The 14136-nt window shown below is 42.4% G+C and overlaps 1 protein-coding gene across 3 annotated transcripts in view; it reads right to left on the minus strand.

Annotated features, from left to right (window-relative positions):
* si:ch211-285f17.1 (sickle tail protein) overlaps window positions 1–14136 on the minus strand; it is a 587788-nt gene that overhangs the window by 310081 nt on the left and 263571 nt on the right. For all 3 annotated transcript variants that reach the window (XM_041184076.1, XM_041184075.1, XM_041184090.1), the window contains exon 2: window positions 280–563. In XM_041184076.1, coding sequence (XP_041040010.1) covers window positions 280–563 — 284 coding nt within the window. The remainder of the gene's footprint in view (window positions 1–279; window positions 564–14136) is intronic.

Here is a 14136-nt window from a genome sequence, read left to right on the forward strand (position 1 = left end):
TACGCCATCACCTCCCCCAATTCAAGCTAAGTGGACAGTAAGGGTACATTTTGCAGCCTGTGACAATGGAGCAGTCACAGAATATTTTTGGTGAAAAAATAAATTTGGTGAGTGGCTTGCTGACAATTGCCATTAAACTGATACATATACAATAACTGCTTAGAAAAGGTTCTAGAGGGAAAGTGCCACTATACCTCAGCAAGCTCTTATTGCCTTCAGGAGGAGGGGGTGGAATACTAAAGGAAGGTAATTAGCAAAAAAAGGACAACGTTCTTATACCTGTTCTTTAAGGCGTTCCTGTTGCCCCATGATTGCATTTGCATGATGGGGATATTTCTGTTTCAGGTGTTCCAAAAAAGCCTCTCTTTTTCTATCCATTTCCGATGGCTGCATTCCCAATATTTCTTTTGAACTGCGAGCTCCGCCTACAGTGTGCCTTCGTGGGATGTTTCGAGCAATTTTAGTACTTGAAGCACGGTTATTTCCATTAGCAAAGGTTTGCTTTGCTTTAATACGCTCAGCATCATCTAATGACGTTACACGCAAATTTGTTTTCACTTGATCTGAAAAATAAAAGAAACAGAGTTCAAAAATTAGGCAAGAATATTTGCATTTTCCTCCAGCCACAGTGCACTTGCTTCTTGTCTCTTTCTTTGTATTTGACCTGAATACACACCACCTATACAATCCAAAGGGACCGTTCTCTCTACAACATTCTGGCCATCTCTTATATCATCCCTAACCCCAGCTTCCCTTCCTGTGGCACCTTCCTGTGCAAGCCCAAGAGATGCAACAGATGCCCTCCTCTCTTCTAGGGCCTCACACACTCCTCCTAGGTGAAGCCGATATTTACTTGTATTTCTTTCAATTTAATATATGGTATTCGCTGCTCACGATGCAGTCTCCTCCACACTGGGGAGAAAAATGCAGATTGAGCAGATAAGAAGAAACTGTTCCCACTCATGAAAGGATCGTGAACAAGAGGGCACAGACTTAAACTAATGGGCAAAAGGAAGAAAAGCGACATAAGGAAAAACTTCTTCATGCATTGAGTGGTTAAGGTCTGGAAAGCACTGCCTGAGTGTGGGGAGGAGACAGGTTCAATTGAGGCATTCAAAAGGGAATTAAACTGTTACCTGAAATAGAAGAAAGTGCAGGGTTACAGGGAAAAGGCAGGGGAATGGCACTAAGTGAATTGCCCTTTCAGACAGGCAGTGCCAACACGATGGGCCAATGGCCACCTTCTGCACTATAACAATTCTGTGATTGTGAAAAATCTGTCTAACTCACCCTTAAAAATATAATCAATCCCCACTTGGGACTGTGTCTTTAATTTAAGGTCAAATGAAGGGAGTCATGTGACCTGCCTGACAGCTAGAGATTAAAGGGAGCACGGATTGTTTTATTGGGAAGAAGGCAAAGGCAATGGCAGCAGACTGTGAACTAACAGTGGATAGAATGTGAGTCTCTAAAGTCTCAGAGAAATGTTAAGAATATCGAGTTGTAAACAGTTGTGCTTTAAACTGACTGTTTACTTCCCAGAAAAAAGAGAGTTAGGGTCTCACAGATAACTAATCAGCCTCTCTACTTGGACACAATGCCCATGTGATTCCCATGGTGATAGCTTTAAGATGGGGAGGGTACAGAGGAAGACATTGAGATATTAGGTTACAGGTTTTCTTAAAATATCACTGGATGTTACAGCCAAGGTCTGGGAGAGAAGGAGCAGTTAGAGGCCAAAAGTCTCCATGGTCTACAGCATAGGAATGCAGGTGGAAGCTTGTATTCAGATTGAAAAGACCAAATTCATGAAGAGTCGAAAAAAAGCTTAAGAATTCACCCAGCTTGGGCTACAGGAAAGATTTCTAGTAACATTCTCACTGTGAAGGAGAGTTCTGGGGTTCAAAGTTACCAGACTGTGAAGGAAAAGAACAGAATATTGCTGAAAAAAGAGACGTGCTATCAAAGCTTTTCATCTTGTACGCATCAGGACAGGTGCCAGAATACCAAATTTCAAAGGGAACAGCAATTTATACTGCATGAGAAAAGGTTGCCGATTGGTTGGCAAGTCAACTCTGGTTGGCCGAGGGGCTGCCATTGTGAATGGACCAGGGAACCGTAATCTTCAAGCTTTTGGTAAAATTCAAAAAAGGCAAGTCAATTCTGATTGGTCAAGGTGTTTCTAAGGGGAATGCACCAGGGAACAATTGTCTCTTATGCTTTTGTTTAACTGAAAGAGGGAAATACCTGGACATATTTTTTTATATTTGGAGAGGACATGGCTCTGTGTATGAATATATGTAGCTTCTAACAAGCGTAAGTGAGCCTGACTGATAATCTTAAATTGGTTGTTGGTGTGGTTCTTAATATGTTCTGGATTGTTCAGTAAGTGCTGTCCAATCACGGAATCACATCTAATGTTGGTCACTCTATCCTGAGCTTTGCAAGTGCGGGCTGGTTGAGTATGGTTAGCGTTCTGTCTTTGGTGAAGAGTGAGGGAACGTGCTTTTTGATACTATCCACCAGTCATTGGGACAAACAGCCTATATACCAGACATCACACCAGCACTGAAATTCAATCATCACATTACTCATTTGTACTGTAGGCAGAACATCTTTTTGGCTTGACGGCAACATCCTGTTAGTGGAGAATACCACACATGTTGCGACTACATAATAGCAGTGTGAAATGGCCAGCTTCACCTGTTGCTCAGATATTTAAGATCCCTGACCCTTCCAGGGTAATTTGAGGTAAACTGGGCACTCTTCAGGACTGAAAATGGCAGCCCTAGGCCCATTCATGAGTTTGCGAGATATGCACCAAGCAATGCTCCAATCGGGGTAGCCGTTATCTCCAGGATAGCTCTGATGCGCTCTATTTCATCATCAAGTTTGCAAGGTGATCAAAAGGCTCAGGCCCTACTTAAATAGTTACCCAGAAGTTACAAGAGTTTTAATTCTTCTAACTTTTTCTGAGTAACTATTGGTGTAACCCTGGTAGAACTACCTGAGGTTTGCGATTTAAACTGCATTTTCGGATGGTTCCCAATGCAGGGCAATTGTCCAGAGGACATGGGCACTTCTGGACAATTATCGTACAAACCCTTACCTGGGAACTTCCCAGAGGGATTCCATGACACATCTTTGAGGTACCCCCCAAATCCAATGCTGGGGAGCTCAGAAGTTACGGCCCAATATAAATTTTTCACAGGTTATGTCAAAAGAGGTGAGTTTATCCCATGAACCCAATCTCTGCTGCCAAGCATTGTTGTTATAAACACACAGTTCATTTATGCCACCAAACACAGAACAATAATTGTGGGACAAATAGGCAAAAATGAATCACAAATGCTGATAGAACTTCATTTCATATAATAAAGTGATCAATGCAATTTTGCAGAACATTATCTGGTTTAACTTCTGACTATGGGCCTGCTTTTCCCCTTCATGTGTCATATGATACTGCTCCAGTCTGAGCAGTTACAGACTTTGTACAAGAAAGTTGGTGATGGCTCCCAGTAAGTTATTAACCTGTGCTACTTTTTCCAGCAATCTTTCATTTGTCCCATTGCAGTTCACATGCAATGACAAAAGTCAAGGACTGACTATTTTTAGAAATAACGAATGCTCTATAATTGAGGGACTAGAGATTGGTCGAAACCACAAATAACCTCGATAAGTTTACTGACTTCAGCCCTCAGCCCTTTTGGCTAACCACTGTCTGACTCAGTCTACACCCGAATCTGTTCATTCTAATTTCATTGATGCTTGTGTTTCAAATGGGGAAGTAACCATTCTGCCAAGTGCACAATCATCATAGCAACAAAAATCCACTTTAAATCAGGTCCACTAGATTGCTGAGCTCATTAAACAGAGGCCCCTCAAGTCCACAGGTCTGCAACAGGTGAGGTGGTGGTATAGTAGTATTGTTGCTGGACTAGTAATCCAGAGACCCAGGTAATGCTCTGGGGACCCAGCAGATGGTGAAATTTGAACTTAATAAAAATCTGGAATTAAAAGTTTAAAGTCTAATGATGACCATGAAACCATTGTTGATTGTCGTAAAAACCCATCTGGTATATTAATGTCCTTTAAGGAAAGAAATCTGTCAACCTCACCTGGTCTGGCCTACATATGACAACCACAGCAATGTGGTTGACTCTTAACTGCCCTCTGAAATGGCCTAGCAAGCCACTCGGTTGTATCAATCCGCCAAAATGAATGGAATCGGACAGAGCAGCTGGCATCAACCTAGGCACAGGAAATGACAATGACATACCGAATGCGAACCACCCTGCAAAATCCTCCTTACGAACATATGGGGCCTTGTGCCAAAATTGGGAGAGCTGTCTCACAGACTAGTCAAGCAAGAGTCTGACATAGTCATCCTCATGGAATCATACCTTGCAGATAATGTTTCAGGCATCAGCATCAGGTGCCAGCACAGTTGGGAAGAAGTTGCCCTGGGAGTCCTCAACATCAACCCCAGATGCCATGAAGTCTCATGGCATCAGGTCAAACATGGGCAAGGAAACCTCCTTCTGATTACCACATACCGCACCCCCCCCTCAGCTGATGAATCAGCGGTCCTCCATGTTGGACATCACTTGGAGGAAGCACTGAAGGTGGCAAGGGCACAGAATGTACTCTGGATGGGGAACTTCAATGTCCATCATCAAGAGAGGTTCAGTAGCGCCACTACTGACCAAGCTGGTCAAGTCCTATAGGACATAGCTGCTAGACTGGGTCTGCGGCAGGTACCATCAAGGGGGAAAAACATATTTCACCTCATCCTCACCAATTTGCTCACTGAAGATGCATCTGTCCATGACAGTATCGGTAGGAGTGACTACCACACTGTCATTGTGGAGACCAAGTCCCGTCTTCACATTGTTGTGTGGTCTAGGAACTCAAGGCCATCAGGCACTGTGGGTCATCAGCAGCAGCAGAATTGTACTCAACCAGAATCTGCAACCACTTGGCCTGGCATATCCCCCACTCTACCATTACCATCAAGCAAGGGGACCCTGGTTCAATGAAGAGTGGAGGAGGGCATGCCAGGAGTAGCACCAGGCATTCCTAAAACTGAGGTGTGAACCTGGTAAAGCTGTAACACAGGACTACTTGTATGTTAAACAGCAGAAGGAGCAAGTGATAGACAGAGCTAAATGATTCCACAACCAATGGATCAGATCTAAGCTCTGCAGTCCTGCCGTATCCAGTCCTGAATCGTGGTAGACAATTAAACAACTCGCTGGAGGAGGAGGCTCCAAAAATATCCCCACCTCAATGATGGAGGAGCCCAGCACATCAGTGCACAAGGTAAGACTGAAGCATTTGGTATAATCTTCAGCCAGAAGTGCCGAGCGGATGATCCATCTCGGCCTCCTCCACAGGTCCCCAGCATCACAGTTGGCAGTCTTCAGCCAATTCGATTCACTCCATATGATATCAAAAAATGGCTGAAAGCACTGGACACTGTAAAGGCTATGGGCCCTGACAATATTCCAGCAATAGTACTGAAGACTTGTGCTCCAGAAAATTCTGTGCCCCCCAAGCTGTTCCAGTACAGCTACAGCACTGGCATTTACCCGGCTATGTGGAAAATTGCCCAGGTATGTCTTGTACACAAAAAGCAGCACTAGCAAAACTGGAGTCAATGGGGGAAAACTCTCCGCTGGTTGGAATCATACCTGGTACAAAGGAAAATGGTTTTGGTTGTTGGAGGTCAATCATCTCAGATCCAGGATATCACTGCAGGAGTTCCTCAGGGTAGTGTCCTCTGCCCAACCACCTTCAGCTGCATCATCAATGACCTTCCTTCCATCATAAGGTCTGAATTCGGGATGTTTGCTGATGATTGCACAACGTTCAGCACCATTTGTGAACTGCTTCTGTCTCTGAGGAGTCACGTCCAAATGCAGAAAGACCTGGACAATATCCAAGCTTGGGCTGACAAGTGTCAAGTAACATTCACACCACACAAGTGTCAGGCAATGACCATCTCCAATAAGAGAATGTAACCATTGCCCCTTGACATTTAATGGCATTGCCATCGCTGAATCCCCCACTATCAATATCCTGGGGGTTACCCTTAACCAGAAACTGAGTTGGACTAGCCACATAAATACTGTGGCTACAACAGCAGGTCAGAGGCTAGGAATAGTGCAATGAGTAACCCACCTCCCGACTCCCCAAAGCCTGTCCACCATCTACAAGGCACAAGTCTGGAGTGTGATGGAATACTCCCCACTAGCCTAGATGAGTGCAGCTCCAACAACACTCAAGAAGCTCGACACCATCCAGGACAAAGCAGACCGCTTGATTGGCACCACATCCACAAACATTCACTCCCTCCACCACTGAAACACAGTAGCAGCAGTGTGTACCACCTACAAAATGCACTGCAGGAATTCATCAAGGCTCCTTAGACAGCACCTTCCCAACCCACGGCCACTACCGTCTAGAAGGAAAAGGGCAGCAGGCACATGGGAACACCACCACCTGGAACTTCCCCTCCAAGCTACTCACCATCCTGACTTGGAAATATATCGCCATTCCTTCACTTTCGCTGAGTCAAAATCCAGGAACTCCCTCCATAACAGTACTGTGGGTGTACCTGCACCACATGGACTGCAGCGGTTCAAGAAGGCAGCTCACCATCACCTTCTCAAGGACAATGAGAGATCAGCAAGAAATGCTGGCCTAGCCAGCGATGCCCACATCCCATGAATGAATAAAAAACCAGGTATTTATGTTGAGGCAATTATCTGAACATGTGACTTTCCCAGCGATCCAATTTGGCAGCTCCAAAGAAACATCACTACTGGGATCCAATGCCATGTGTCACCGGGCTATGTTCCTTTATATTTGAAAATATGATTTTTCAACTTTCAACTGACTGGAAATTTTGCAATTTGAAATAAGACAGAATTAACTGCTTAAAACGTGAGGCCACATTCCAAGGTGAAGGTGAGAAACAACAAATCACCCTCAGGAAAATGTGATGAGAAAGACATTTCCTATAACCCTGACACATGTCGAAACTCGTAACTGTCTAAGGAAGAGATATTAAAAGTGCAAAATACTGGACATTGGAACAATGGCTGCCACTGACAGATCCACTCAAAACCTATTGGAAATACACAATGGATGAAGTATTTCAAGGCAAGACGCCATTTGAGAGATTGCCTATTTCAAGAAGAACTCTACCAGAAACCTACCAGTGAACTGAGATCTCGTCATAATTAAAATGTCTTATACATCTGACCGCATCCAAGAAACCAGCACACCCAAATTAACCACAGCATTTTAAAATCTACTCCTCAAGGGCAATCAAAAGACACTTAACTGTATAGTCCTGCACCTTTTCTTTATTGGATTCTAACTCCCCTTATTTCTGATGCCTGTGTGTGCGGGGGCCCAAATGATTGCATGAGGGCCAAACACTTGTTATCACGTTTTTATCATTTTTCTCAGGTTTAGTAATTATAAATTTGCTCTTTGACTCAAGAAACCTTGTTAGATTGGCTTCTATTGTTCAAAGCTTAAATAGTGAAATACATTCTGATTTGGAAAAGGCACATCCTCGTGAACAAGAAACTTAAACCTTTGTTGTAACCAACTAAGGAGGCTGAATAGAGAGGAGACAGTATAACCCTTCTCACTTGGTTGTAACACATGTGTGAAAGTTGCAAAAAATGGTCAGATTTTCTGAATGAAAATTCAAACTGTGACACTGAAAGATTCAACTTGAGAAACCAATATGAAAGGCCAAAGTCCATAATGCAAAGCAACATCAATTTTGAGAAGGTGAAAAGAGAAGACAAGTTAGATCAGAAAATAATGGTAGACACAAAGCTTGGGGTTTAAAATCCTGAAGAATAACAGCAAGCAAGGAAGGAGTTCCATGGTTTTGACAAACGGAAAGAAATGAATTAAGAGTTGGTGACACTATACTAAATCGATTTCAAATTACTGACGAAATAACGCATACAAAAGTGCACAGGAGGGCATGTTTAGAGCTTAGATAAAGGAAGAAAGTTCAGGGTAATACTGACTACAGAAGTAAGAATAAAATAGAGAACGTCAATACAAATGTAATGTTAGTTTGTTGACGGATTCAAGTGAGAGCAAGATTGTCTGTCAGCCCAGCTATTATTGTATCCATTCAGAGCGGCATGAAGAATATTAAAAATAACTTTGAAATTTGAATTCTAGAGTATTAACAGTTGGTGAGGGATAAAGATGTATCTCAGGAAGAGAGTAAACAGCTTCCTGAAACAGCTTGAAAAATAACAGAGCTGTGGATTTGCAGCTGAAGTCAAAGGACAAAATCAAGGCCACGAGCATTGAAAGAGGGCGAAGAGGTGGTAGTTTTTGACTATTTCTGTATGAGACAACAAAAACATGAGTCTTTAAAAAACTGAGTGAAACAAGGTTTTCATTGCCCTGCTGTAGGGTATGCAGCAGAACACAATAGTGATTCAACCAAACACTGCAAGATCATTGCAATTTAGAACCACTGATCTGAAGTAAATTGAGGAATGTGAATGAAATAATCATTATGAGATTAAATAAGGCTAGATGATGAATAGAGGAAGCAAAATTGATTTAAGGGATCAGAGCAGCTGGGAAACAGGGCAGAAAATAAGCTATCAACTACAGCAGAACAAGTTGAGGGAAGTAGATAAGACATGACGAACATAGGTTTGGTGAGAGGGCTTATGATAATAACTTGCTTAGAAATGAATAATGCTATGAAACGATTTGGAGATATTTGAGGCAAGGACTAATTACCAAGCCAACGGTTGCAGAGAGGGACATAACATTGATACGAGAACCAAAATACGGTAAGCTAAGCAAATTTTCAAGAAGAAGAAATGGGCTAGGAGTAAGGGAGATTGCACAATGTCATAACATATATGAGTGCATAATGGGGCACACATCTTGAGGACGATGGGAGGATTACAGTCTGAAAGATTAGCTTTTTGTTGGGAGATGACACAGTTAAAGTAAAAATAAAGGCAAGAAATAGTGGATGTAGTTTTAGGCATCTCAAAGACCATGGAAAAATTGGTGTTTCTAGTTAATGGATAATTTGAAGGTTTTTGTTGGGACCCTTGCTTTTCATGATTATATAATGACCTAGACCGTGGTTTACAGGACACAATTTCAAAATCTGCAGATGATACAAAACTTGAAAGCATTGTAAACTGTGAGGATAATAGTGTAGAACTTAAAACATAGACAAGTTGGTGGAATGGGCAGGTTAAGTGGCAGATGAAATTCAACGTGAAGAAATGGTAAGTGATTAATTTTGTTAGGAAGAACATGGAGAGACAATGGAAAATGAAAGGTACAACTCTAAAGGGGGTGCAGGAGCAGAGGGACCTGGGTGTGCATAAGTCATTGAAGGTGGCAGGATAGACTTAGAGAGTGGTTACTAAAGCATACAGTATCCTGGGCTTTATTAATAGGGGTACGGAGTACCAAGCAAGGAGGTTATGTTAAACTTGTATGAAACATTGGTTCGCCCTCTACTGGAGCACTGCATCCAGATCTGGGCATCAGACTTTAGGAAAGATGAGAAGGCAGAAAGGATTCACAAGAATGGTTCCAGGGATGAGAAACTTCAGTTAGAGAGAGAGACTGCAGAGTTGAAGCTGGGACTGTTATTCTTGAAAAAGAGAAGTTGAAAGAAGATTTGATTTGTGGTAATCAAAATCATGACGGGATCTGAACAGAGTAGAAAGAAAAAAAACTGTTCCCACTAGTTGCTCATTCAGAGAGCCAGTGCAGACACAATGGACTGAATGGCCTCCTTCTGTGCTGTAACAATTCCACGATTCTAGTTGTATACTCTTGCTGTTATCCAAGACAGACCTGGAAGGTCCCGCATACTTTACCAGGCAACTGTGTTTTGCACCTATCTATAGCACTGCTCTGTAGCAACACAGTTGCTTGGTAAAAGCACCCATTAATTCATCTAAGAAGCCAAATGTTCAAAGAATAAGCAACAGGTTCTATCTGATCAATCATGTGACCCCTGAAGGGACAAATTTAACTACAGTGCTCTCCATTAGAACCAATCTTCCAAACATCCTGAACAGCATCTGAACAGAAGGAAAAAGAGCAGCAGTGAGAATTTTTTTAAAATTTATTCATTAGATGTGGGCATCCCTAGCTAGGCCATTTATTGCCTATGTTTAATTGCCCTTGAGAAGGTGGTGTTAAGCTGCCTTCTTTAAATGGATGAGGAACTAAGGAACCAAAGAGAAGGGTAAAGAAAAGTAAAGTTCAAGAGTGTGATAATAAAATCCAGGCACTGGGGAAGGAGAGGAACATACCATCCCAGGACATTGGAGCATCCTCCTGGAACCAAATAAGTTGATATGATTATTCTCAAATCAAATTCATGACCAAATTTAAAATTGTAAGGATCAAGATACTGGAGCAACTTAATGGCATGGTATGGTTAACATGGATACTTAGCAGCATTGACAGTAGTGATAGAAGTGGTAACTGGGTTCAGACTTTGTGCCTTTCCTGGTATAAAGGCACAATATTGGCTATTATTTGGACGGAATATTGGTTGGTTGGTTGGTTGGTTAAGTAAATGATGAAAGCCGAGTTCTTCTGACAGGACCTTGTAAGAATCTTAAGAAGCATATGCGACTGATGTACAGGGTGATTGGACGGCTCGATGTTGTTACTTCATTAATGATTAATATAGAAACCACTTTACTTCCACATATTCAGACATTTGGTACACACACACACAGACTTGGATACATTTCTGCTCTGAACAGTTAACCTATGATCACAAGGGAAAAGATCTCAAAGATCTGTTTGTTAAAGAACAATAGAAGATAAGATACAAATGAGTCCAAGATAAGCCTAATCTAAAACAAAAATAAAAATACCTGGAAAAACTCAGCAGGTCTGACAGCATCTGCGGAGAGGAACACAGTTAACGTTTCGAGTCCGTATGACTCTTCAACAGAATTAAGGAAAAATAGAAAAGAGGTGAAATATAAGCCGGTTTAGGGAGGGATGGGACAGGTAGAGCTGGATAGAGGGCCAGTGATAGGTGGAGAGAACCAAAAGATGTCATAGACAAAAGGACAAAGAGGTGTTGAAGGTGGTAATATTATCTAAGGAATGTGCTAGTAGGTGACATTAAGGGTAGAAAGCAGGACAAGCAAGGTACAGATAGCCCTAGTGGGGGTGGGGTGGGGGGAAGGGATCAAAATAGGCTAAAAGGTAGAGATAAAACAATAGATGGAAACAGATTTAAAAATAATGGAAATGGTGGGAAAAGAAAAATCTATATAAATTATTGGATAAAAGGCGGATCGGAAAGGGGGTGGGGATGGAGGAGAGAGTTCATGATCTAAAATTGTTGAACTCAATATTCAGTCCAGAAGGCTGTAAAGTGCCTAGTCGGAAGATGAGGTGCTGTTCCTCCAGTTTGCGTTGAGCTTCACTGGAACAATGCAGCAGGCCAAGGACGGATATGTGGGCATGAGAGCAGGGTGGAGTGTCGAAATGGCAAGCGACAGGGAGGTCTGGGTCATGCTTGCGGACAGACCGAAGGTGTTCCGCAAAGCAGGCACCCAGTCTGCGTTTGGTCTCTCCAATGTAGAGGAAACTGCATTGGGAGCAACGAATGCAGTAGACTAAATTGATGGAAGTGCAAGGGAAATGCTGCTTCACTTGAAAGGAGTGTTTGGGCCCTTGGACGGTGAGGAGAGAGAAAGTAAAGGGGCAGGTGTTGCACAGTCTGCGGTTGCATGGGAAGGTGCCGTGGGAGGGGGTTGAGGTGTAGGGTGTGCTGGAAGAGTGGACCAGGGTGTCCCGGAGGGAACGATCCCTGCGGAATGCCGCCGGGGGGGCGGTGAAGGGAAGGTGTGTTTGGTGGTGGCATCATGCTGGAGTTGGCGGAAATGGCGGATGATGATCCTTTGAATGTGGAGGCTGGTGGTGTGATAAGTGAGGACAAGGGGGACCCTATCATGTTTCTGGGAGGGAAAGGAAGGTGTGAGGGCAGATGCGCGGGAGATGGGCCGGACACAGTTGAGGGCCCTATTAAGCACCGTGGGTGGAAAACCTTGGTTAAGGAAGAAGGAAGACATGTCGGAGGAACTGTTTTTGAAAGTGGCATCATCAGAACAGATGCGACGGAGGCAAAGGAACTGAGAGGATGGGATGGAGTCCTTACAGGAAGCGGGTGAGGAGCTGTGGTCGAAGTAGCTGTGGGTGTCGGTAGTGGAATTTGCTTCCCAATATTAGTATCCATACTAGCAGACAAGAGAGCTAGAATTTCAGTATTGGTCATGTTCTTCAGATACAGAAGCCTCCATTCAACATCAGTGATAGGAACCAAACTTAGATAAATTCTCTCCACCACCTCCCCTCCCCAAAATAGTGAACATGTGGAATAGATTCCTAGCTGAAGGTGTTTTCAAAAAGGATGCAAGAATATCTGATTAGAATCAAATAGTCCAAAGGTTGAATCTTTGAATTGCCATTTCAAAGCAGGCAAGTGGTAGTCTTCATAACTGGTGAAAAATATACTACCATACAGGATGTAAGGTCAGAGGCCATTATACTAATTCCTCAATTCACCTTGAAGAATGGGAGGCAGAAATTCTCGGAATCTTAGTTCAAGAATGGACCGGGTGCAATCTATAATACAATAGCTTGTCTGTGACTTTGTGTGTCGAATGATCCTTTCTTACTTACATTTGGAGAGTTCAGTCACTCTTTTTAGAATTTCAAACTAAAACTGAACTCAGTGATGACTATTAATTTTTGTTCTGTCTGATAAATGAAAACAGATACAAGATAAATAGTTCTTTTTCAATGCACCGTTTGAATGACCATTTGAACCCCATTAAACGATGTATAAGCAACAGAGTTCAGGAATGTTTGCTGTATAAATACTGTCTTCAATTGTAATTTACCAGATACTGAATGTGCAATTTTAATTGGAGACTATTTGCTTTAAAATTGGCTTTAAAATAATGCAAAGAATTGAATAGTGGAATTTTAAAGCAATGTTGTTTGATGCAGCTTGCTGAAGCTGGTACAGCAGAATTTCTGTCATTTGGATCTTTCAGATTGCACTATAGAATCTCCAAAGCTTTTCAATGCTGGCATAAAGGCATTTTAAAAGCCATGGATAATGGATTGCTGGGTACAGAATAAATTGTTCTGGCAGCTGTGTTTGTATTTGTGCACCTGGACAGAGGGGGAGGAGGGAAAAAAAGAGAATGATTTAACTCAGCATTGATGAAGAGAACTTAGAGCAATCAGCAAAGGACAAGGAGGGACTAGTGATGAAGTATGCTTTCTTTTCAGGAAATTATTTGAAATTGTCTATAAACCTGATCAATAATGTCCGAACCTTGTTACAATTCCTACGGAGGAACCATAAACCAAAATAACCAAATGTACCAAATGACACCCCCTCCTCCCACCACCACCAATTAAGAAAATACCAACAGGATTTTACTTTTAGGAACTTTTACTTTAACACAAAAATAATCAATGTCAATTAAACATGAGTTACCAAGCAAATAACAATCAGTATGAACTATAAATTACACATGGAAAAGCAGATACACCAAAGACTATCTCATGGAAATATGAGCATTCACATCACTCCCTGCATAAATGTGGCACCACATGCAGTCTCAAAGTCTTTCCAACCCAGCCTCCAGTATATGTCAGATCTCTCACTTCTCTCACTTAATGGATTTAGTCCATTGAGTCACCTGCAACTGTATCTCCATGCCTTCCAAGTTCTCCGGACACAGTCGTCACCCAACGCCACACGCCTGCAGAACCTCCTTAATGAGGTTCACATCAGTCTTGATGGTACAGATTCCATAGAGACTCTTGAGAATTTATTCTGAGATAGTCCTTCTATCTCTGGACTCTGGGCATAGTCCTTGGATAGCAGACAGACTGCAGTCATACTCTTGGTATCTGCTTAACACTTGTTTATTAGTACTACTTCTAAACAGGTTACAGGGTAGATATGTTGCTCGTTGGCATGGTGTTCCAATCTTTCTTTCTCTCAAGGGTTTAACATATGACTGACTGATGTCAGCGGTACATCATCATCTA

Source organism: Carcharodon carcharias, chromosome 3, assembly GCF_017639515.1.
Source record: "Carcharodon carcharias isolate sCarCar2 chromosome 3, sCarCar2.pri, whole genome shotgun sequence".
Taxonomy (NCBI): Eukaryota; Metazoa; Chordata; class Chondrichthyes; order Lamniformes; family Lamnidae; genus Carcharodon; species Carcharodon carcharias.